Source organism: Cervus elaphus, chromosome 23 (genome assembly GCF_910594005.1).
Source record: "Cervus elaphus chromosome 23, mCerEla1.1, whole genome shotgun sequence".
NCBI classification, from domain to species: Eukaryota; Metazoa; Chordata; class Mammalia; order Artiodactyla; family Cervidae; genus Cervus; species Cervus elaphus.
The window spans coordinates 7225077-7248671 of NC_057837.1; the positions used below are offsets into that span (position 1 = coordinate 7225077).

The 23595-nt window shown below is 36.8% G+C and overlaps 1 protein-coding gene across 1 annotated transcript in view; it reads right to left on the bottom strand.

The window, feature by feature from the left end:
• The window catches only part of ESF1 (ESF1 nucleolar pre-rRNA processing protein homolog), a 52417-nt gene that overhangs the window by 21189 nt on the left and 7633 nt on the right, over window positions 1–23595 (bottom strand). The window contains exons 5-9 of the mRNA XM_043883267.1: window positions 22588–22688; window positions 21453–21605; window positions 18878–18992; window positions 17065–17212; window positions 13666–13827 (exon numbers count right to left, since the gene is read on the bottom strand). Coding sequence (XP_043739202.1) covers window positions 13666–13827; window positions 17065–17212; window positions 18878–18992; window positions 21453–21605; window positions 22588–22688 — 679 coding nt within the window. The remainder of the gene's footprint in view (window positions 1–13665; window positions 13828–17064; window positions 17213–18877; window positions 18993–21452; window positions 21606–22587; window positions 22689–23595) is intronic.

Consider the following 23595-nt stretch of genomic DNA (forward strand, 5'->3'; position numbering starts at 1 on the left):
GAAAGCTCAAAGAGAAATGTTTAACTAGCTTAGAAGTAGGGATTTTCCTTGGGAACAAATACTAATCTGCTCTGGTTCAGCATGGATCTTGGGTTTTAATGGGCTGCTAGCCAAGGAGGCAGGGGACTGAGTTTGGAGCTCGATCTGATTGCAGGGCTCAGCAGAGACCACCACCACGAGGCCAGGGTCCTTTAGGAGATGATGCTCCTCCTCCAATGGTTTAGAAGGAATACATGCCTTTCTTGGCTTTGGCCACGGGCAGAACAAAAGAAGTAAAAACATATTTTCTCCCTCAGAGAATTTATAACCACAGGCCCACACATCCATGGGTTTGTGGCTAGGATTCACACCATTTGTGCGGCTCCAAAACCCTAATCCAAAAATTTGGTTTCAATTGGTCCAGGATTGGGAGTGCCCTTAGGTACCTGGCAAATACTCTCTAAAAGAAGCATGTTTTTTTGACTCATGCCTCTGAGAATTCCCATAGGTAAAGAAAGATCCAAGAACAATGAGATCATAATCAAAATTCAATATGAACCAGAGTAAACTGAAACAAAATAAGTCAGACCTACAAAGACTAAAGGTTTTGGAATTATACAGAATATAAAGTCAGCACATTTTAGAGAAACAAAAGAAATTAAAAGATAAGATTATTAAAGGTATAAGACAGATTAGAGGAAGGAAAAAACTTCCAGAAATGAAAAGCAACTGAAATTATAAAGTCAACCAAGATAAACAGCAGACAGAGGTAAAGAAAAAATTAATGAACTGAAAGAAAGAAAAGAAATTACCTAGCACGCTGCACAACACACTCAAAGATATGGAAACTATGAGTTAGATTCAGAATGAGAACGTACCACACATATCAAATGGGATTCTCAGAAGGAGAAAATAAAGATGACGGATAGGTAATATTTTAAGAGAAAAGGGCTGAGACGTTTTTGGAATGTTTAAATGAATGGGGAGTTACTGATCTTCAGAATTCTGGGTATCCAATTAATTCTAAGCAAGATTAAAGCTACCAAGCAAAAAACGACCTAGATATATACCATAGTGAAACTCTAGAATACTAACTAAAGTATTTTAAAAGCCAGGGACAAAGACAGCACTGTGGAATAAGGTCAACTCTTTCCATGACAGGGTTCAGAAGTGGGCCCCTGGGCCCTGGGATTAAAACAGCATATTCTTTAGTTACACTGGCCTCACTTGTAAACTCACATCAAGAGGAGTCAAGGGGAAGCCCTGAATGTAAAGTAACTATGCCCCTCCCTAGAAAAGGCTTAAGAGGTGACTAGGTTGGCATATAGTCAAAGCTATGGCTTTTCCAGTAATCATGTATGGATGTGAGAGCTGGACAATAAAAAAGGCTAAGCGCCGAAGAATTGATGCCTTCAAACTGTGGTGCTGGAGGACTCTTGAGAGTCCCTTGGACTGCAAAGACACCAAACCAGTCAATCTTAAAGGAAATCAACCCTTAATATTCATTGGAAGGCCTGATGCTGAGCTGAAGCTCCAATACTTTGGCCACCTGATGCAAAGAGCTGACTCATTGGGAAAAGCCCCAATGCTGGGAAAGACTGAAGGCAGGAGAAGGGGACAACAGAGGATGAGATGGTTGGATGGCATCACTGACTTGATGGACATGAGTTTGAGCAAACTCCAGGAGATGGTGAGGGACAGGAAGCCTGGCGTGCGCAGTCCATGGGGCCGCAGAGAGTCAGACACGACTGAGCGACTGAACAGCAAGGCTGGTGCATCCATGGCAACAGCAGACAGTCTTCCCTCCCTAACCCTCGACACTCACAGCCTCGCCACGGTCTAATCTAGAGGTCACCCACACACCCACTCCTCTGTCACATCTCCTTCTCCCTTCAATTCTCCATCACTAAGTTCTCCGGAATCCATGTACATCATCAGCAAAAACCCACCACTGCATCTCTGAACCTTTTCTTCATCTTCCTGCCCTAACTGAAACCTGGCTCTCCCCTGAAGGGTCTGCACAAGGCAGCACTTTCAAGCACTTTCAAGTTGCTCATGGTGGTGGGGGAATTCGGTTTCTTCAGAGAACAGTCACCAGCTGGCCGAGAGCAAGGGTGGATATATGAATCAGTAAAGCTCTCTATCTGGTTTTAGAAAGTGTTAGTGGCCCAGGGTTAGGAGGAGTAACTTACTGACCAATAAATCAGGGACCCAATCAATAGATCCTTACAGGTTTGAAACTCTGGTATCTGACAGAGGTGGTACATCCGAGTTCTGGGGGTAAGGAGAGATTTATTCTATAAGAAGAATTAAAAAGCTCTGCCATGCAAAAGAAGTTGAAATTGAATTTCTACCTTATAGCATAAAAAAAAAATCAACTATTGATGAATCAAGCACTTAAAAGTAAAAAATCAGTCCCAAATGATACAAATCCACCCTCCACACCAATGTTAATAAAGTTAAGAGCTTTACCACAGAATTCAGCCATTTAAAGAATATAATTTGATGGTTGTTAGTGCATTCACAGATATGTGCAACCATCACCACAGTCAATTTTAGAACATTTAATTCTTCTCAAAAAGCAACCTTTCTCTCTTCCGGTTCCATCAGGTTGAAGTGTTCAAGTTCCTCTCTTCAGTTGAAGCATTCAAGACACTTCAACACTGCCCACCCCTCAACCACTAATCTATTTCTTTTCTCTATGGTTTGTGCTGGATATTTAATATAAAATACGTGCCATTTTGTGACTGGCTTCTTTTACTTAGCACAATACTTTCAAGGTTCATTCACTTTATAGCATGCATCAGTACTTCCTTCTTTATATGCACCCATACTTTTTAGAAATACTTAATAAATGAGATGAAAACACATACAATGGAGAGCAAAAGAGTGGATGCTGAAATCTGGATGATGGTTACTCTTAGGTAATGAGAAGCAGGAGAGATCAAATGGATGGATTTAAGTTGTTGCACAATTCTAGTTTTTGTAGCGTTTTCACTTATTATTTACTAAAAATAAATAAAAGAGAGTCATGCTGGATCAATGGTAAGAGTGTCCTAATCCAAAGACTGTAATTAATGAACTCACATGAACTAGAGGTTCATAAGAATAAAAGGACACATTTAGTATATTTGCCTATACCACTTTTGTTCTTCAAAGAACATTATAGAGGGAATAAAAAGGAAAATCACCAACTAGAAAAAGTTATGTGCAAAATATATGGCTGATAAAAGATGAGCCCAAAATATAGAAGAATGCCAAATACAGGAAGAACTCCTAAGAATCACTAAAGCACAAAGAACATTAGATTAAAAATGACATCAAAAGACATGAATAGATATTTCACAGATAAGAAAGCAGGAAAAAAATGCTTTTTTCATTAGTAATTAGCCAAATGTCTGACCAATCCTTTAAAAACATGTCAGGCCATACATCTCCATTTCCCATTACCTTTCCAGTACAAGCTAAAGACCATCAGAGGCCCTTTGTGTTCTGGCCACCTCTCTGCCTTCACCTTCTACTACTCTCCACTCCCTGGCTCATTCTGCCTCATTATTCCTGAACAAATTAGAAATGCTTTCCCCTCAGGGTTTTTGCATTTACTGCTTCCCCTGCCTGAAATGTCCTTTCCCAGGATAACACAGAAGGTACCACATATTTCCCATGAGCTCTTTGTACAAATGTCATTTTCTCAATGAAGCCTTCCCTGACCGTCCTGTTTACACTGCTGCCCACTCCCACCCCTGAACTTCCTACGCCCTACCCAGGTCTTATCCTTTTGCTTCCATAGCTCTTAACCACCATCTGATTATTTTACCCATTCACTAGTTTACTAATTCCCTTGCTCCCCTCTCTCCCTCAACGCAGGCACCAGAATGGAGGACTCCACAAAGGCCTAGGTCTTCGTCCGTTTTGTTAGTGCTATTAGAGAGGAGGGCGGCACACACAGCAGGAGCCCAGCTAAGCTTGAGCCTAACATACAAACTAAAACCATAATGAAACACCGTCACTTACAGACACAACCGGCAAAAAGTCACCCGGCAATTATCAGTTAACAGCGAGGATGAAGAGCTGTGTGAACTCACACTATCAGTTAGAGTGAAATGCCACAAGCACCCAGGAAAACAACCCAGCATGACCTTGTTAAGATAATTGTGAGTGTGCTATACAACCAAGAAATCTGACACATATCCAAGAAGTTCTATATATACCTTGGTGACAAGTCCAAGAATATTCACAAAGACACTGCTTATAAGAGCAAAATACCACAACAGCCAGCAACAGAACAGATATGATATATCTATAAAGAAATTTTATGTAGCAGTGAAAATTAATGGACCATGTACTCACATATGGGTTATGGATAACTCTCAAAAATAAAATGTTAAGAGCAAAAAGAAATGACAGAAGAATACATAGAGGATACTTTTATCAACTTCAAAATTAATAAAACTAAATAAAGACTTCAGGATACATGCATGAGTGGTAAAACTATTATATAGAAAAGGGGAATGATTAACATGGAATGTAGCTTCACATTTTCTTCTGGGGGAAGGAGGAGGGTGTAACAGGGACTGCAGACATTGGTGATGTTCTTTCTTAAGCTGGGCACACAGGTATTCATTTACTTGTTTTCCTTTAAACTGTATACATACACTGTGTTTACCGTCTGTGTCTGTGTTCTTCTTCCCTACAATAAAGTGTAAAAAAAGGCTGTGCTTGTGTGAATGTTCACTCTTTGACAACTATGTGCTGATAAACTGGCTTTCACTAACCTTTGTCATCTAATTCCCCTCAAAATAATAGGTACTTAAACTCAGATTTTCTGATGTGAGCCCTCTGTGCTCTTTCCATGATCACAGTAAACTACTGTTATCCCAAACTTCATTATAAGAAGGTCCCAATCTATACACTTTCTTTAAAAACCCACCTATCAGCTAGTGGCCTGAAACTCAGGTGTCTGTTTTCCTCCCTGGGAGAGACTATAGAAGCTACTAACATAAGGGCATTTTGAGACTGCAGTACAACCAAAAGAGCATCTCTAAATCAATTAAACCAAAAAACCTCGTCTTTAAGAAAAATGAAAAGAAATGAAAAGCACTTTGACCTCACTAGCATTTAACAAGCTAGATTTTTCTTGCTGCTGCACTCTTAAGAATTTTCTTCTACCATTACTGGGATGAGTTTATATAAGTAAACTGTAATCCTGACCAGACTACTGTTAAAAAGACTTCCCAAATAACTATTAGGAAAGCAGTGTATTCCCAACCTTTTCCCTATGATGATAGATATAAAAAATAACGCTGTAGGGTACAATGGAGTAAACGGAGGAGACAACCAGAGAAGGAAATGAAGCTGGGGCCTCTGGCTGGCCTCAAGGAGAAAAGGATCAATACTTGGGCAAATCAGTAACTCACAGGTGGTATGTTGGATGGGAATATCTGAAGCAGAGTATCATTTAAGGTTTACTCTTTCAAGGTTCCTAATATTTGCAATTACCCCAGATCTTACTTCACTGGCAATGTCCTCTACTGCAACATTGAAAAAATTACAGAGTAAGAGTTAACAGAGAATGAAAGTGACATTAAAATTTAGAAAATTTAGGACTTAAATTTATATCCATGGCTGCTTTTATAAGCAAGCACTGTTGCAATTCTTAGGGATTCACTATTGACAGAAATCTACTAATTTATGACAGGTCAAGCATTCTTTGGGTTCAAAAAGATATCGGAATTTTGGAACACTAATTAACAACATGTATGCCTAGAAACCTGCAGTGTTCAACAGCAAATGTGCAAAAGTTTTCCCTTGCCCCCTTTTTTTGAAACCTTCAGAACAGGTTACTAAACAGAAGAAGGCTTCTCAGAAGACAGGCTTCTTAGACATCGTCACACACGTGATCCTGGTCGTGGACCAAAATGTTCCCTCACGCTGAGAAGCCTGTGCTTCTGGCTCAAAATTATGCATCCAAATAAATTACTTTAAAAACACTTTTAAATCTCTCTATGCCTCCACATAAAGAAGGAGTAACAGTGACCTACAGCAAAATATACTTAATGACAATCTAAGCTGACGATGCTTAGATCTTGGTGAATTGTGGTGGAGAACACTGTTGAGAGTCCCTTGGACTGCAATGAGATAAAATCAGTCAATCCTAAAGGAAATCAACCCTAATTATTCATTGGAAGGACTGATGCTGACATTTTAATTATTCTGGCCACCTGACATGAAGAGCTGATTCACTGGAAAAAGACTCTGATGCTGGGAAAGATTGAGGGCAGGAAGAAAAAGGAGTGACAGAGGATGAGATGGTTGGACAGCATCAAGTCTATCAATGGATGAATTGGATAAGCAAAGCGTACGCACATACATACATGCCATGGGATATTATTCAGCCTTAAGGAAGGAAGGAAGGAAATTCAGACTTATACCACAGCACGGATGAACCTTGAGGACATTCTGCTAACTGAAATAAGCCAGTGACAGAAAGATAAATACTTTATGATTCCATTTATATGAGATATTTACAGGAGCCAAAATCAGAGAGACAGAAAGTAGAATGGTGGTTTCCAGGGGTTGGAGGAGGGCCAATGAAGAGTTGTTTAATGGATATAGAGATGTAGTTTCATAAATGCTTCTGGAAATGGATGGTCATGATGGCTGCACAATAGTATGAATGTTCTTAATACCACTGAACTATACCCTTAAACACACCTAAGATGGTAAAGTTTATGCTATGTGTATTTTATCACAAAAAAATTGGGGGAAAAACCAAATGTGTTAAAGTAGCATAAGGATATATGGCTTTTCAATTATAGGGGGAAAAAAGAAAAGAAGAGCAATAATGAAACTGCTGAAAGCAGTCTGAGTGAATTCTGTCAAAATAACATATGGAACATGTGTGAGAAAAATGACAGTTTGCTAGCCAGGCAGTTAGGATATAGAATGATGACGTGGGACAACCTCAAACAGAAAAAGCAAAAGCTCTGCTTTAAAGACCAAAGAATTCACAACTTCAAACAAATCGGCATAGCTGTGGGCTGTGGGAAAACAATACATGAAACACACTCTCTGCTCTTGAACTCTCTTCAGGCAGATTGTAAATCTAAGGCAAAGTCCAAAAAAGTACTACTGTCTGGAAGTTGTGGCTGCAGATGCAAACAGCGCAACTGACGTGATACACATGCAGAGAGGGAAGGACCACATGAAGAGCAGTGGCCGAGGTGCTGGCAACCAGAGGCCCTTACTGATTTACATACTTAACTGGGATCCTAAAATAGCAGAACAGTTAACCTGAAACTTCTAAACGTATGAGAATCTTGAGCACTTTCTGAAAATAGTGTTATTATAAAAATATCTTCAGTTTTGCTTTAGATTTTTTTTTTAAAGCTTCCTGAAAAACTTAAAAAAAAAAAAATTAAATCTTAACAGAGAAAATTATCTTTAAAATAATCCAGGAAATTCTAAGAAATTTACTGGCAACTCTACGGAGAAAATGTGCTAGCACTGCTTTTTTAGATAACTCTAGCTGCTTCTCATTTTTACGACACATTCCACAAATGATTCAAATGTTTATTGGGTTTTTTTTTCCTTTTTGCACAGTAAAAAGTTTCAGCTTATTACCTTACAAGGCCCTTACAGGCAATCTGTTAACTGATGATTTACAGGAGTGTACACCTCAGTTTTAAAATCCAAGCCATCTACTAGCTGTGGCCAAGTAACAGTGCACTGCAAACTGGTTTCCTCCCCATGACCAAAATATGAAGCAAAATGCAAACTCTTTTCAGCTTATTTGAAGTTCAGTTTTCCATTTAATGCTCTCCTCTACAATGAACTCAAAATTTTAAACATCTGGTCATTTTAAAAGTTCTGACCAAAAAAACATTTTTTTGTGACTATATCTCAAATAATGGATATACTGGCAATAAATGGAAATAGACACATAGCCAAAAGTAAATAGTGAACAGGTTTTGAGAAGTCTGAAAATAAAATTGTTTGAAGCCGGACTGCCTAGTAAAATGAATGCCCAACAATTCAAAAACATTTTATTTCTAAATAAATAATGAATAACACCATAGCTACAGTCTGTTTACGCTTCCCATTGAGTCACTGAATACAGAAAGGGAGACAGGATAAAGATGGGGAAAAGGAAGTACGAAGGATGAAGAACAGATATCAGAAACAAAGATATATGATGTACACCTTAAACTCACAAAGTAACATATGCCTATTATATCTCAATAACGTTGGGAAAAAACCCAAGTCAGATCTTACTGCTCCTTAGCTGAAAGACTCCAGTTGCTTCTCATCCCACTCGGTGAAGACGTCCAAGGCAAAAACTGGCCTGCAAGACCTTCTGACCTGGCCCTGTTACCTCTGAGCGCGCCCACTGTTCTCTCCGCACGCCCTCACTGCGGCCACACTGCTCTCCACGTGCTCCTCAAACACAACAGACAAGCCACAGCTGCAAAGCCGGGCACTTGTCACCCCTCCACATGCACACTCTCCTCTCACGGTTCACCCCCGACCTCTACTTCCTTTTGCTGCTGTTTAGCTGCTCAGTCATTTTTGACTCTTTGTGACCCCATGGTATGTAGCCCACCAGGCTCCTCTGTCTATGGGATTTCCCAGGCAAGAAACACTGGAGTGGGTTGCCATTTCCTTCTCCAAAGGATCTTCCCAACTGAAGGATCAAACCTGTGTCTCCTCCATCGGCCAGCAGATTCTTTACCGCAGAGCCCCTGGGAAGCCTTCTATTTTCTAAATATTTTCCTACTAAAGACTTATCTGTCTCCCCTTAACCAGAATCTAGGCTTTAAGAAGTCAAGGATTTGTGTGTTTTGCTCACATGGTATCTAGAATGGTTCTTGGCATATGCTTAATAAGTATTTGAAGGAAAACTCAGGCATGGAAAGATGCTGAATAGAAAAAAGATTAGATGCCCTTTCACCAGTGCACATTAATCACCAGGTAACTAAGAAACAGAGGACATTTAATCTAATCTCCTTTAGGGACTCCCAGGGGGCTCAGTGGTAAAGACTCCACCTGTCAATGCAAGAGACGCAGAAACACAGGTTTGATCCCTTGTTTGGGAAGACTGTCTGAAGGAGGAAATGTCAACCCACTTCAGTATTTCTTGCCTGGAAAATTCTATAGACGGAGAAGCCTGGCGGGCTACAGTCGATGGGGCTGCAAAGAGTCGGATGTGACTGAGTGAGTGAGCACACACACATGCCTAGTCTTGCAAACATCTATGTCCCTGTCAATCTAGGCCAAATAAGAGTCAATGCTTAGCAACAGGTGAGCACTAATGTACTGGCTTCCCAGGTGGCTTGGTGGTAAAGAAGCTGCCTGTCAATGCAACATACACAAGTTCGATCCCTGGGTCGGGAAGATCCCTTGGAGAAGCAAATGGCACCTGGAACTCGCCAGTATTCTTGCCTGGGAAATCCCATGGACAGAGGTGCCTGGCAGGCTACAGGCACCTGGGGTTGCAAAAAAGTTGAACACGACTCAGCGATTAAACAACAATAACAATCTCCTTTAAGATGACAGACAAAGAAACGGGTCATTATGAACACGTCTGTTCATATTCTGGATGAAATGCCAAAGGTCAAAATATACAGCTTGCATTATCTACAACAAAAATTTATCACACAGATTAACTGAACTATTAATACAGGAGAGGTTATTATATATTTATATGAGATAAAACTCATTATGCTCCACTTATATGTATATCACATATGCCCCAATGAGGCAAGTTCATTAATGAAGCCTCAATATGCTAATTACATGTCACCTTCTCTACTCAACAAAATGAGTCCGATAGGATACTTTTCTTTTAATAGCCACACACTGAGATGGGAAACAATACCCCACATCAAAACAATGAATTACAGATTTCCCTAAAAATCTTATAATTTAACATTTTAAATTATTTATAACATTAATAACATTGTATTCTCACGTTTCCATGAGGAACTAAAATATCAACAGAAAGAATAGTTCGTTCTAGTTATTACACCCATGTACCTGTTATCTGCCTCTCTTAATCTTACTCTTAAGGAATTAAAACTCCTAATGTTACTATACTATGTGCGTGCTAAGTCAATTCAGTTGTGTCCAACTCTTTTGCAACCCTATGCACCAGAGCCCACCATGCTCCTCTGTCCATGGGATTCTCCAGGCAAGAATACTGGAGTGGGTTGCCATGCCCTATTCCAGGGGATCTTCCTGACCTAGGGAATGAACCTGCGTGTCTTACGTCTCCTGCATTGGCACGTAGGTTCTTTACCACTAGCGCCACCTGGGAAGCCCATTATATTGTGCAATCCAATGTAAAAAGACAGGAAGTTTAAACAGTCTAAATTTTTTTTTTTTTAAATCAAGCTAAGCCATACTCTAACAAGTGTTAGTGATTATTAAGAGTACTTATTATTTTTCTAAAGAGTTTAATATTTGGGAAATTCAAGTCACAGAAAAACTGATGCGTGATAAAGTACAATCTTATACTGACCCTCTGTGGTTTAATGAAGTATAACATCAAAAAAGTTCCGTGGTTCAGGGTAATTATTACTGGGAACATACATTCCTTAAGACAAAATCAACAAATACACCTATGACATGAATAGTACTGTGTGTACTACGAAAGTACATTTATAATACCTCATTAAGCCAGAAAGGTATTATTAGTCCCACTTTCCAAATAAGTAAACTGAGATCCTGAAAGAGAAGTTCATTTGTCTCATCTAACATGTCAGTGTGTAACAAACAGATCCCTTACATTCACACACACACAGAAAATGCACACACTTACTTGTGTGCACAACCACACCAAGAATCTACAGGTTAATAATACCCCATATGGGGCCTTCAAAAAATACTGTAAAGACTTTAAAAAAATGCATTATACAGCAGAATATCAATTTTCCTTCATTCAACTAAGAGCAAAAATTATATTGTGAATGTTAATGATAATTCCATGAAACTGGCGCTTTCATCATTGTTGAAGGCTCTAAAAACTGGTACAACCCCTTTGGAAAGCATTTGGCAATAACCTCAAGACACAAAAAGTGTCTGTGTCCTTTCCTAGTAATTCCATTTCTGGGAAGCTATCCTATGAAAATAATTCAAAATATGGAAAAAGCTATAGATTATTTATAACATTCTAGATGCTTGGCATCTGAGATTTAAATTTTGAGGCTTGGAAACTGGTAGTTCCAACAGCCTGTGAGAGAACCACAGGTTGATCCACAGCATATGTCAAGGTGCTATGTGAGTGAGGAAGCCGTGTTACTGACTGCTGAGTGAGTCTGCCTGCCAGGATTCTCCTTGTGGCCTCTGCGGGTTCTCACAGGCACTGACATTTCTAAAACAGGGGGCTGGGGAGGGAGGAGGAGCATCTTTGTTAAAAAACTGTTTTTATAAGTAAAAGACCCTAAAGGAGTAAGCCAATTACCTGGCTGGTGATGAAAGTGAAGAGATCTAAGAAAGTGCTGATATTTTTAGCTTTGGGATTTGTAACAGCCTTAGATAACATTTCTTGTCAATGCCATGGGCCTACTGAAGTGAAAGATTAGAAATATGATTAAAATATGATTTAATATTCACCAATAGAGAAATGATAAATTAAACCACAATCTACCTAATCACTCAGTGGCTGAATAAGGGAAATGGAATTACAAATGATAATTTTTCATTTTGTATTTCAAAATATTTTACATGACATTAATATCACATCCACAAATAGCAAAGTCAAGATAAAAATGTACTGCTAAATATCAGAGGGAACAGTGGCTAATTTATTACATGAGGTCAGCATTACCCTGATACCAAAAGCTAAGGACACTGCAAGAAATCGAAACTAATAGGCAAGTATTCCTCATTAACACAGGTGCAAAAATCTTTAACAAAACATTATTAAACCGAGTCTAGGAATAAAAAGAAGGATAATGCACCATGACTAAGTGAGGTTTATCCTAGGAAAACTGTACTGTTTAAATCTTCCTATGCATCACTTTCTGGTATTTTTCACTATATAAACTATATTAATAAACACAAAAGTTAGATCTGGTTCACTCAGTATCTCTGTAAAATATTTAATAGAAAACTTTTCAATCAAATTTATTTTAAATTTTTCTTATATTGTCACCTGAATATCTCAATTTAAAACATCTTCCTTCAACAAGCTCATCCTAAGGTTAGAATTAAGCTACAATTCCAACATATTTGATTTAAAAGATAGACTCCAACATTTCTTTGAATCATTAACCCAAGGACCTCAATTAAAAAATTTCTTCACACATCTCTGAGTGGTAGGTTCATACTGCCTTATTGTGAAACTTACTGACAAAGGATACTCAACCCCTTAAGGCAGCCTCTGTGTTTTTTACTGAACAATTCTAACAATACAGAGAATTCTTCTTTATACTACACTGAAACCTTTCATTCAACTTTTACCCACTGGTCAAACACTGACTTCTGAGGTAGGAACTGAGATTAAACCTTCATTTACAAGTACTTGAAAATATTAAGTCACTTTAGATTTTTCCTCTCCAGGCAAAATTAATTGTGTTCCCTTAGCCACTGTTCATATGCTGACACTACTAAACTTCACTTTTTCTTTCCACCACTTCTCGCAAAAGCCAAACATTTAAAACACATGGGTTAAAACACAGCACCAAATTCTTACAGAACATGTAGGAGACATGGCCATCCTGATAAATTTACTATACTATAAATTTACTAGCATATCAAAATATGCTAGTCTCCCCGCTCCATAAAAACAATCTATGAAAACAGACATTTTACTCTCAGTGCAAAAACAAATGAGTTGTAAGAAACAGAAATAAATGAACACAGAACACTTAACTTTTAAGCAATGGTGTTATTAACAGTATTCTTTCACTGAGACAAACTGAGGCTAAAATAATCGAATCATTGCTAAAAATCATATTTATCTTTAAGATATATATAAAAAGCAGTAATTTGCAAAAACAGTATTATTCACAAAGATACATGCTGATTTGCCCAGGACTGTTAAGAAAAAATACCTATGTTAGAAAACAACCCTCATTTATCCTCTTACCTTGGTTTAGCTTTGACAAGGTTTTAATTATTATCATAGTAGTATTTTACTACTCTAAAAAGTTCCTGAATCCTTCAAGGCAGTTATAAAAATCATAATGCTATACTTCTTGGACTATCCAACAATATTTAAAAACTGAGTTAATTGAGATGGAAAACTACGTATTACATATTTTGTGTTAGTGAATCCTCACTAAGTAAAGTCTACTAGTGGTTAGTAGAGAAAAATCCACTTACGAATTACATATTTTGAAAAGAAGTTTAATGACTTTAGAATACATGGTGCCTGGAATCAAGTTTCTATATTCTGAGAACACTGGAATCAAGCCTAGAAAAGGCCTATTTTCATAAATGGGTAATTTATAGTGAGTAAATTAAAGAAACCAAGAATAAGCCGGCAAGAGTCTAAAACAGTAGTCCCAAAGTGAATTAAATGATGTATGCAAATATCATATTAACTTCCTCATGAAAACATTCCTGAAAATGTGATTTTTTTTTAAGTTAATGTTTCCAAAGAGTTGATCTTCTTTTCTTTTATTATCTGATGTCCCCAAATGAACGAAAACAGTGAACATTTGGTTAGTATCTAATTCTTACCTGGAACCCACTTAATTTCCATTTCCATATCATTTTCTTTGCCTTTCTTTTCTTTGTCTTGAATAACTTGTAAGAGTTGCCTATATTTAGCAATATGTTCTTCATCATCCTTCTGACCTTTTTTTGTTTTCCCATCTTCTTCTATACTGACTCCATCATCACCTAACAAAAAAATCAATTTCACTTAATATACAGAAAAAATTTCACTTCTAACTTCACTGTTCAATCTTAGTCACTGCAGTACTCTTCTCAAAGCTGTCAGATACACTATAACAACAGAATATCAAAATCAGACTTAAACTTAACACAAAATGAATTAAATGACTTAAATCTTATTTACAATAAAAATCAGCTGCAATGTAAGTTAGTACAGTGATAAAAGTATACTTGGGAATCTGTTTTTATTAAAATTCGTACTCAATATAATCCTGTAGTCATGTAACATCCTTGAATTTCTCCACCCTATAAGCAAGATAGCAGGAATGGCATTTCTTCCCCCTTTATGTCTCCTACCATCTAACACATGTATGGTCAATAAAAGGAGCTGGAGTAGTGTTGGGATGCATCTGATACATGGATTTAGCTGTTCATACTGATGACACAGATAAAGGAAGTTTCCTGTTATCTAAAACAAAGAATAACGAGTCCTTTCCACGTGATAATGAGCAAGCATGCCTACTCTCAGGGTCTCATTAGCACATAAAGAATAAAAATGAACAAATTAGAAGTTTGTGCAATTAATTTTCCCATGTGGAAAAGCTTCACATTTCCATTTCCTAATTTTATAAAAATAATCATAATACAAAGGAACAGTGTAAAATTCATGGGCAACAAATACCAAAGAAAACTAATACGTAAAAAGTTTGTTTGCTCTGCATTTCCACTGTAATTCTCCATGTCAAAAACATAAATTAAGAACTTAGGTTTTAATGCAAAACATACAGACTAACTGAATTGAGTAAATGTCCTCAGTAAAGGGAAATTTACAGAAGACCCTCTCTTCTATGAGCTATAGCTAACTGGTCACTAAATACATCCAATATTATTAAGCATTTAGCTGTGAAACATTAATGTTAATAGAATGTCCTTACATCTTCAAAAGGTGATGTGAAAAAAATTGGTTAAATAAATGTTTTTATAGGTTCTTTTCCCTCTGAATGAATAAAAAATAGTCCACAACATTCTTTCCATCCTATCACACTTTTACATTTTCACTTGAACAGCTGAAATTCATTTTTTTCCTGTTTGTGCTTTATGCCACAATAATAATGTTGGATGGAATTCTGTCATGTATCCCGTAATTCAATGGATAAAACATCAGGAACACATTAACAAAATGGCAATGTATTTCTTTCTATTAAAAGCTTACTTCTGAAAACATAATTAGAAGCAAGCTGCTTCCAGGTTGAAATTTTAGTGGTAAGTCTCTGATGACCTACTTTAAATTGATTTTTTCCAGTACTAAAATTTTACTTTCTGAAGCTCTAAAATGTGGGTTAACTCATGTAAGTCTGTTTTCTCCCAATTTAAGGACAATACTTTGTGAAAGACTTAATTCTATATAAGGAGTGAAAAAATATTCTAACAGTAAGAAGCCCTGGTATAATCTCTTATAAACTACAACAGAACATCCAGTAACTTCAAAGCATTCAAATATACTAATGCATCTATCAGAGGTACTAAATTATAGATTAAGGTAAGCTTGCAATCAATTAAAATACTGAAGAAATATGCATGTTTTTAAAAACTTAATTAGTACATTTCAAACAAAAAGCCCAATTAATCCTTAAAGTTTTAGAAGTAAAAATATATGATATGAGGTAGTATGCTAAGACTTTATATATGTTATCTCAATCTTTTCAAACACGAGCAGGTATTATCACGATCCCCATTTCACAGCTATGAAAAGAAAGGCACTGGGGCAAAGAAAATCTAACCCAAGCCTCAAAGTTATTTTAAAAAGAAAAAAGAAAACTTCAAAGAACTGACAAATTTGCAAAGAATTACCAAATCAGAATTAAGGAGAAGATGATCATTATTGAGAGGACCCCATTGCTCTGAATGCACGTACTGGCCTACCAAACAAATAGCCCTGAGGCTAACCGACAGTTCTGGCAGTCTCTCAGGCCAATAAGACAAAAGTTAAAGAACCAACTAGTACCCCATATTTAGGAGGGACCCCGAAAGATATACTCCAGGGAAAGGATCAACCAGCAGTAGACTAGCATAGAAAGACAGTAGATAAAAAAATATAAGAGAGAAATAACATGGAAGTTACAGTGAAAAGATATAATATATATTTAATTGGAGTCCCAGAGAAGGTAAAAGAAATACCTGAATAGATAATGGCTGAGAATATTTCAAAACTGATTAAAAGATACCATGCCACAAATTCAAGAAACCCAACAAACCCCAAGCATAATAAATTTAAAAAATCTATTCATATTAAAACAGCAGAAAGACAAAAGGAAAGAGAAAACTTTTAAAAACAGAGAATAAAATCCAGACACCCTTCAAAAGACTGAAGAAAGTAGAGTGACAGCTGACGTCTCAAAAACAACAAAACCAGAAGCCAGCAGAATATTATTATCAATGTGGGAACAAGAGGATTGTCCACCTAGAATTTTTTTTTTAATCATGAAAGTATATTCATAAATAAAGGCAAAATAAGGACATTTTTAGACTAAACTAAAACTCAATTTCGGAAATTACCACAGATATACTTAAGGTAGAAAGAAAATGATCCCAAACAGAAGTATGAGATTTAGAAAAGAACAAGGAGCAAAAGAAGTAGGGAAAATGTGAGTAAATGTAAACAAAACAGTAATATTAATGTACTATGGGACTTAAAAAGTAGAGTACACAGAACAGCATGGAAGTTCTTTTAAGATTCCTTGTATTCTCTAGGAGGGTAAAAATGTTAATTAGTATTCAACTTTAATAAGGATACAAGTCATGGTTTCTAGGATGATCACTAAATGAACAGAGAGAGTCTACTTTATAAACTAACTGAGCAGAAAAATGGTATGTAAAAAATAATCCAAAAAGTCTTAGTTTAAAAAAGGGATGGTAATAATGCATTTTACTAGTTTAGGTGATTGCATAACTGTAAGAATCATGTGTAGTCTAAAAGACCACACCCTTTTTTTGTGAGGTTAGGGTTTTAAAAAAAGTGTCTTTGATTGAAGAAATTCAGGCTAAGAAAATACCTCTAAATAAAAATATTTCAATGACTATATACCAGTATATACAATACTGCACATGTAAGCATACTTCACAGACAATTTAAGGATTAGATACTCTCTTTCAAGCTACTGCCAAAGACATATTGTCATTAGTAAGTCTAGATTAAGTATTCAAATATTTACAAAAGTAGAACACCAAAAGACAAACAAATACCTTGCGGTTCTTCTTCTATTTCCTCTTCATCTTCACTGGAAGAAGCTAAATAGGCTTGAAAATCCATGTCCAAAAGCTCTTCCTTTTTAAATTTCCTGTTGAGTGTTGTAATTCTTTCATGATCAGTCTCATCCCAAGTGATCTCCACCTTCCACCAACGAATAAGAAAAAATAACAAATAAAAATGGAAATGTCAGCAACCCAAACTTGTAAAGAACACTTATTGTTAACGCGGATGTTTAACAGTAAACTAATGAAGACACACTAAAATCAATAACACATAACATGCTTAAGGCAAAAGTTTCTACCTGTGGAAAGGGAACCATTTCAATTAACCTGTGCCGTTATCCGAACTCTCTACTATATGCAAGGCACTTCATTACTGGGAGTAAAAATTCATCAGTATATGGGCTGACTGTGGTGAAAATAAGAAAGTGCACTAGTGAAAAAGTTAACATTATTATGAATGAATCAAACATGTTTTTCACCTGGAGTTCTAGGCATTTCAAGAGGTCTAAAAACTGAAATTTCCTGATAAAGCTTTTAGAACAATCTCAGTGTGGTCCTTTTTCCAAAAGAGATTAAAAGCCACTGATTAGAAAGGCATTTACTGGTTTAAAGTACAGGAAACCCTCATGACACAGGAATTTATCTATAATATGATCGGTCTGGTGACATACTCCTGTCTTCTACAAAGCCCCCATTCTCAGAGTCTTGTTAGAGATTTAATTTCCAACACAGGGCGGGTCCCACATCCTTACTTTTTTTCCCTTCAGGCTAACCTCCCCAGATCAGAACAAAAGGAGTACTGATTAACTAAAACATCCAATCCTTAAAATAACTGCCATTGTTGGAGAAATTACAGCTAGTTCCACAATTCAGAATTACTCCCACTCTGATAATTAAGACTGAGCTGATAACCACAAAATCACTTCTGAACTGAGACAGATGTGGATGATACAGCCAGGCCATAGGAACTCCAGACTGGCTGACTGGACAGGCCTGCCTATTTTTCAGGCTTGAAAATAACACGATCCTAGGTTTGATGTGACTAAATCTTTCAGACCTCACTTACTGCACACTGGTGGGGCCTCCCTATCCTCAGTGACTAATCAAGGCCACACGGTACCCGCAGGCTGAGGGTGGCAGATACAGCAGCTCTCTGCCCCCGGGCTGGCCTCAGAGGAGCACAAGAGAGACAACGCGAGGCCCGTGTGGCTGCTGCAGGGCTCAGCTGTGGGTAAGAGGTCATGGGGCAGGGGAGCAGACCGGCGAGGCAGCTAAGTAACAAACTAATTCAATAAAAATCTTCAAAAAAAAAAAAAAAAATCTTCTGGCTGTTTGTTACTAAACATTAACGTGACATTGAGTAGTCCAGAATTGTTCTACTTCAATTGTTTTTACAATTTGGGGTCATATCTGCAGAAAAAAATGTGTTCTATTTTAAATCTCCACTGCTTCTAACTACGATTTGAAGTAATGTTAGCTCGTTCCCCCTACTCTGTAGGATACTAATAACTGACATATTACTTATTAAAGAATCTGGTTAAGTAAGACTGTATAGGAAAGATAGAAGAGAGAAAAGAAACATTTGCAGGTAATTGACTCAGGCTTAAAGGCATAACAAAAATCTGGAAACAGGTTCAAATAGATGGGGTAGATAAAAATGCAAATACACTTGTGTTTCATTTCTATTTGTACTTATGCATTAAAACTTTGAATACTTTGCATTTCTAAAGATGCTATAAGTAAATAACAGTCTTTTCTTAAAGCAACGGAGTCCAGCTATACACTTTCTAAAGTGAAGAAATACCGTTGATGTTCCCATTGCAGCAGATGTGAAATATTTTGGTTTGTATGCTGTTAAATCCACTTCTGAGGCTACATCCTTGGGCTCATCATCAAAAGTAATATCATCTGGTATAAACCTAAGAAACAAAGGGAAAAAATGAATTCATTTAAACATATGCTGCAGTGATAAACAACCAGAGTTGAGATTGTCTTCTAATTAAATATGGTTTATACATACATACCACATAGAGGTTCTACAGAACACACATGCAGATGAAGTAAACAATGTTAGAAATAATCTTGGCACAAAACTTCTGAAGTTCATAAGCTATAAATCTGTAATTCCACTAAATCTAAGTGAACTCTGTAGGTAGAAACCCTGCATTAAGAGTCAGTTAATATGAGTCTGGTGTAAACACACATGACTCATGCTTCAAAAAGACCTAGATTCCTGATAACATAGTCACTGACTTGCTTCATGATATTCTGAAGATCAGACAGAATTATTAATGGGGAAGTACTCTGAAAATAAAGTATCATACGAACAAGATATCACTGAAATAATGAAAAGCTTAAGGCTGATTCTTCAACACTAAAAATCTTAATATTATCTTATAATTTGTCACAAATAATAGCAGTTAAATGTAAATTAGTTACTGTAACTGTGACAATTCTTAGCCATCAGGCTAATGAATGGGAGGAAAAAAGCAAAGAGAAATGATCCATGGTTATTATATTTAGATTTTGTCATTTTATAAATTTTATTTCCACACACCCAAAAAAGCATGAGCTATATATTGCACCAAAAATGATATTTGAGGGAAGGAATGAAAAATGAAGGTTTATTAGGTCTACAGAATATCCTCCACCACATATACTTATGCACAGAATTAGTAGAAGAAACATAAACATCTGAGATCAATATTTTAAACGCTGTCAATAGGCATGATTTTGAGGCTGATGAATAGAGTTCCCTAGATAATAGGATAGCAGCAGAAAACTCAACTTTCTTTTATGAAGTTATATATGACAAAATAAAACAGGGGATGTAAGTTTTTTCCATGGTCATTGATCTTATTTTCTAGGTACTGCCAGAGGTTATTCTAACACTGCATGGAAATGTCCCAAAAAGGAAAAGAAAGAAAATGATCCTGAGAAGAACATGTAAACATGAACTCATGACAGGCAGTTTGACATTCTAATGTTTAGTGAGTATAATGAATACATTTAAAACAAGCACCTCCTTTTGAAATTATTAAAAAGAGAAGGAAACAGCTTGTTTGATGAGATAGGCCCTTCTTGCTATATACTTAAGCATGCTAAAATCTTACCCCAAACTATCAATTCAAAAAATTTTATTTGTATTTTTCTATGAGTCAGAATGCTTTTGATGTATAAAAGTCAGTGAGTATCAACTGATGCATTTTTTTCCCCCTAAAATATTTCATCTTGACAAGAAAGCCTCTAACAAACTTGGATACCAAGAAGTGATTTCTAGCAAGAGGGAGGTTCAAGAGGTAGAGGATAAAACAAAAAAGAAAAAAAAAAAGTCAATGATTGTGAAGCACGCTCTTAATATATTGATGTGTCTACGTATTAGTTGCTTAGTTGTGTCCAACTCTTTGTGACCCCACGGGCTGTAAGCTGCCAGGATCTTCTGTCCATGCAACTCTCCAGGCAAGAATACTGGAGTGGGTTGCCATTTCCTACTCCAGGGGACCTTCCTGACGCAGGGATTGAACCAGGTCTCCTGCACTGCAAGCAGACTCTTTACTGTCTGAGCCACCAGAGAAGCCTTAATATACTGATACTTAATTTAAAATTAAAAATCTTAAAAAAAAAATGATTTCTACTGACAGTGTCACAGTAGAATGGTTTACTGGGTTCAAGGAACTAGGCCAATGATAAAATGGTACAAGTTTAGCTTCCTGGTTTCCTTGGAACAGACATTCCCAACCACCTAAGGTTTTCAGCTTGGGTCAGTGAAGCCTGAGCACATGGTGGAAATAATGCCCAAGTCTGAAGACAAGGCCAGCAGGACCATCTACTCACCAGCACTGTCCAACAGAACTTTCTATGATGATGTCATCAAAGTTCTGTTTCTGTTCTGCCCAACATGTGGCCATTAAGTACTTGAAATGTGTTTAGTGTGACTAAGCAAATGAATTTAAAAATTTTAAGTTTTTAATTAAATGTAAATAAGCCAGACAGGATTACTGGCTACTGTACTAGACAGCACAGATCGAGAGACACTAGTCTATTAGCAAATTCCCTTGCCTCCATCTCAATGCTTTTGATAAAGTTATTTCACTCTGGTTCCTAGTTCTAAAAGACAGTTGCCAAGAAATATTACATAAAACCCGCCATCCTAAAAACACATCTGACATACCTGAAAGGACATAAATGTGAGGTGACTTCTAATACTTAGCATTTTCTCATTTCAGTTTTCTTAAGAGTGATGTTCTATGAGAGCACTCTGCTGAAAGCGAGAAGTCCTCTTAGAAAATGGAACAACAGCGAGCACTGCCAATTCTAACATCTCAGTTCTCACAGTCACACTGTGCTACAAGGTTACACTGGTACCACACACTAGTTACCTTAGATCTACAAACGAACAACTGCTTTCGAATTCCAGGCCATCACAATCCTCATAAATTTTAGCGGCTGTTTCAGGAGAATCACAGTCTACTACTGCATAATAGTATTTCAGTCGTTTGAATTGATAATCTCTCAGTTTTTCTCTAGAGGCCCTAAAAAGGGGGAAAAACTCATTAGGCTTACTTAAACAGGAACACAAATACCTCTCTCCTTGTAAAAAAGAAATGTAACCATTCCAAGAAAAACATATTACAAACTGGCTTTTATTATAATCCATCTTCCTTTATGAATCGCCTTCTTGCCTAACATTAAATACTTAAGCGCAATTTATTATTTTGACAAGGTACAGACTAGGGATTTTGACTGGAATTTTGTATTTAGAAAACGGAAGCAAGAATTACATGTGGCTACCTCTAATTTTAATTGCTAGATTATTTTTTGTTTGTTTTATTACCATATATGGCTTTCTCAAGTAAATCCACTGAAGAGGACCACTGTAGTATAACATATGCTAGAAAAGCACACTAGCTTTTATTATAAACAAATACCTGATCTTATAAAACTTTATTCATGTGTTGTCAAGACTAAATGGTATTTAAGTTCAACTTACTTAACTACAGCATATTCTTTGAGGGTCTTCATCAGGCAAATAAAAATTTGCCACCAATTTTTATTACATGCACATATAGCTCCACCTAGTGGACTCAAAACTACTTAAAAGTTTATTTCTCTACATTATGATGATTAAGAACTTTCTCTATTATTCTTGCATTCTTGTATTTTTCTATTTAACTAAGAAAAACTATATAACTTGGAGGTAAATAGTTTCAATGCCCTTTACATAGAAATCAACATCTAAGAAAAAAAACAAAACTTACTGATTCAGGTTTAACCATGAAGTGTTTTTCAAAACTGCAATAATTACTTTCATGAATACAGAAATATAAATATATACAGAAAATGTGTTTGGAATAGTGTGCCACTTCTGGCAGACTTTAACATTCTTTGCAACCTGTTTTAACCATGAATGGCACAAATATAAACTTTAGTTCCAACTATGAAAGTGACCAGAATTCTGAATTAGTGATACAAACTCATATGAAGTTTAGTTTTTTTTCCCAGAGTGTTTAATACCAGTCCTTTTCAGGAGCATCCTCAGGAATGCTTAATAACTCCACTGGTCCTTGAACATGCTCTTCCTTCATCCTCTCCTTTCCAAACTCCGAAGGATATATCTAAACACAAAAATATAAGATCAAAGTAATTTATAATTCCCTTTTCTCAAAATATACAGACCTTTGAAGGTCAGGAACTCTAAACAACTGGACAGAATGCAAACAGCAAGAATGGCACCCACATACATGCTCCCGTGTGTGAAAAATGACTGGATAAATAATTTGAATTAAATCTTTGGTATTTTTTTAATCCCGGCTACTTTTGAGAGTCAGGAAATATAATCATATTAACCTTCAGTGTTTTGTCACCACCAGGTTTAATATTCATTTATTAACTAATGTATGCTTTTTTTAGTTGTTTGAAATATGTAACTTATCAACTAGGGAACCCAAGTTTTAAAAATAATTAATCCACAATGCATGTAAGATAGGATGATGCAGAGCAACAGATTTAAACCATAACAGCTTTCAATGTAGAAGTTTTTAGCATATATGCAGTCACATATGTTGATTCTTTGTGGTTTTTCCTCTTTATAAGTCCAGTGATTCCTACTACCCATCTCCTAAAACATATTAACAAAAACACCATTCTATTTCAATTCTGCCTATACGTTGATTTTTAGTTTTTTCCTTACTTCATCTGGATATCATTTGGCAAAGGTGAAAGTGAAAGTCGCTCAGTTGTGTCCGACTCTTTGCAACCCCATGGACTATACTTCTCCAGGCCCGAACACTGGAGTGGGTACTCTTTCCCTTCTCCAGAGGATTTTCCCAACCCAGGGATCGAACCCAGGTGTCCCACATTGCAGGTGGATTCTTTACGAGCTAAGCCACAAGGGAAGCCCAAGAATACCAGAGTGGGTAGCCTATCCCTTCTCCAGGGGATCTTCCCGACCCAGGAATCGAACTGAGGTCTCCTGGATTGCAGGCAGGTTCTTTACCAACTGAGCTATGAGGGAAGGCTTAG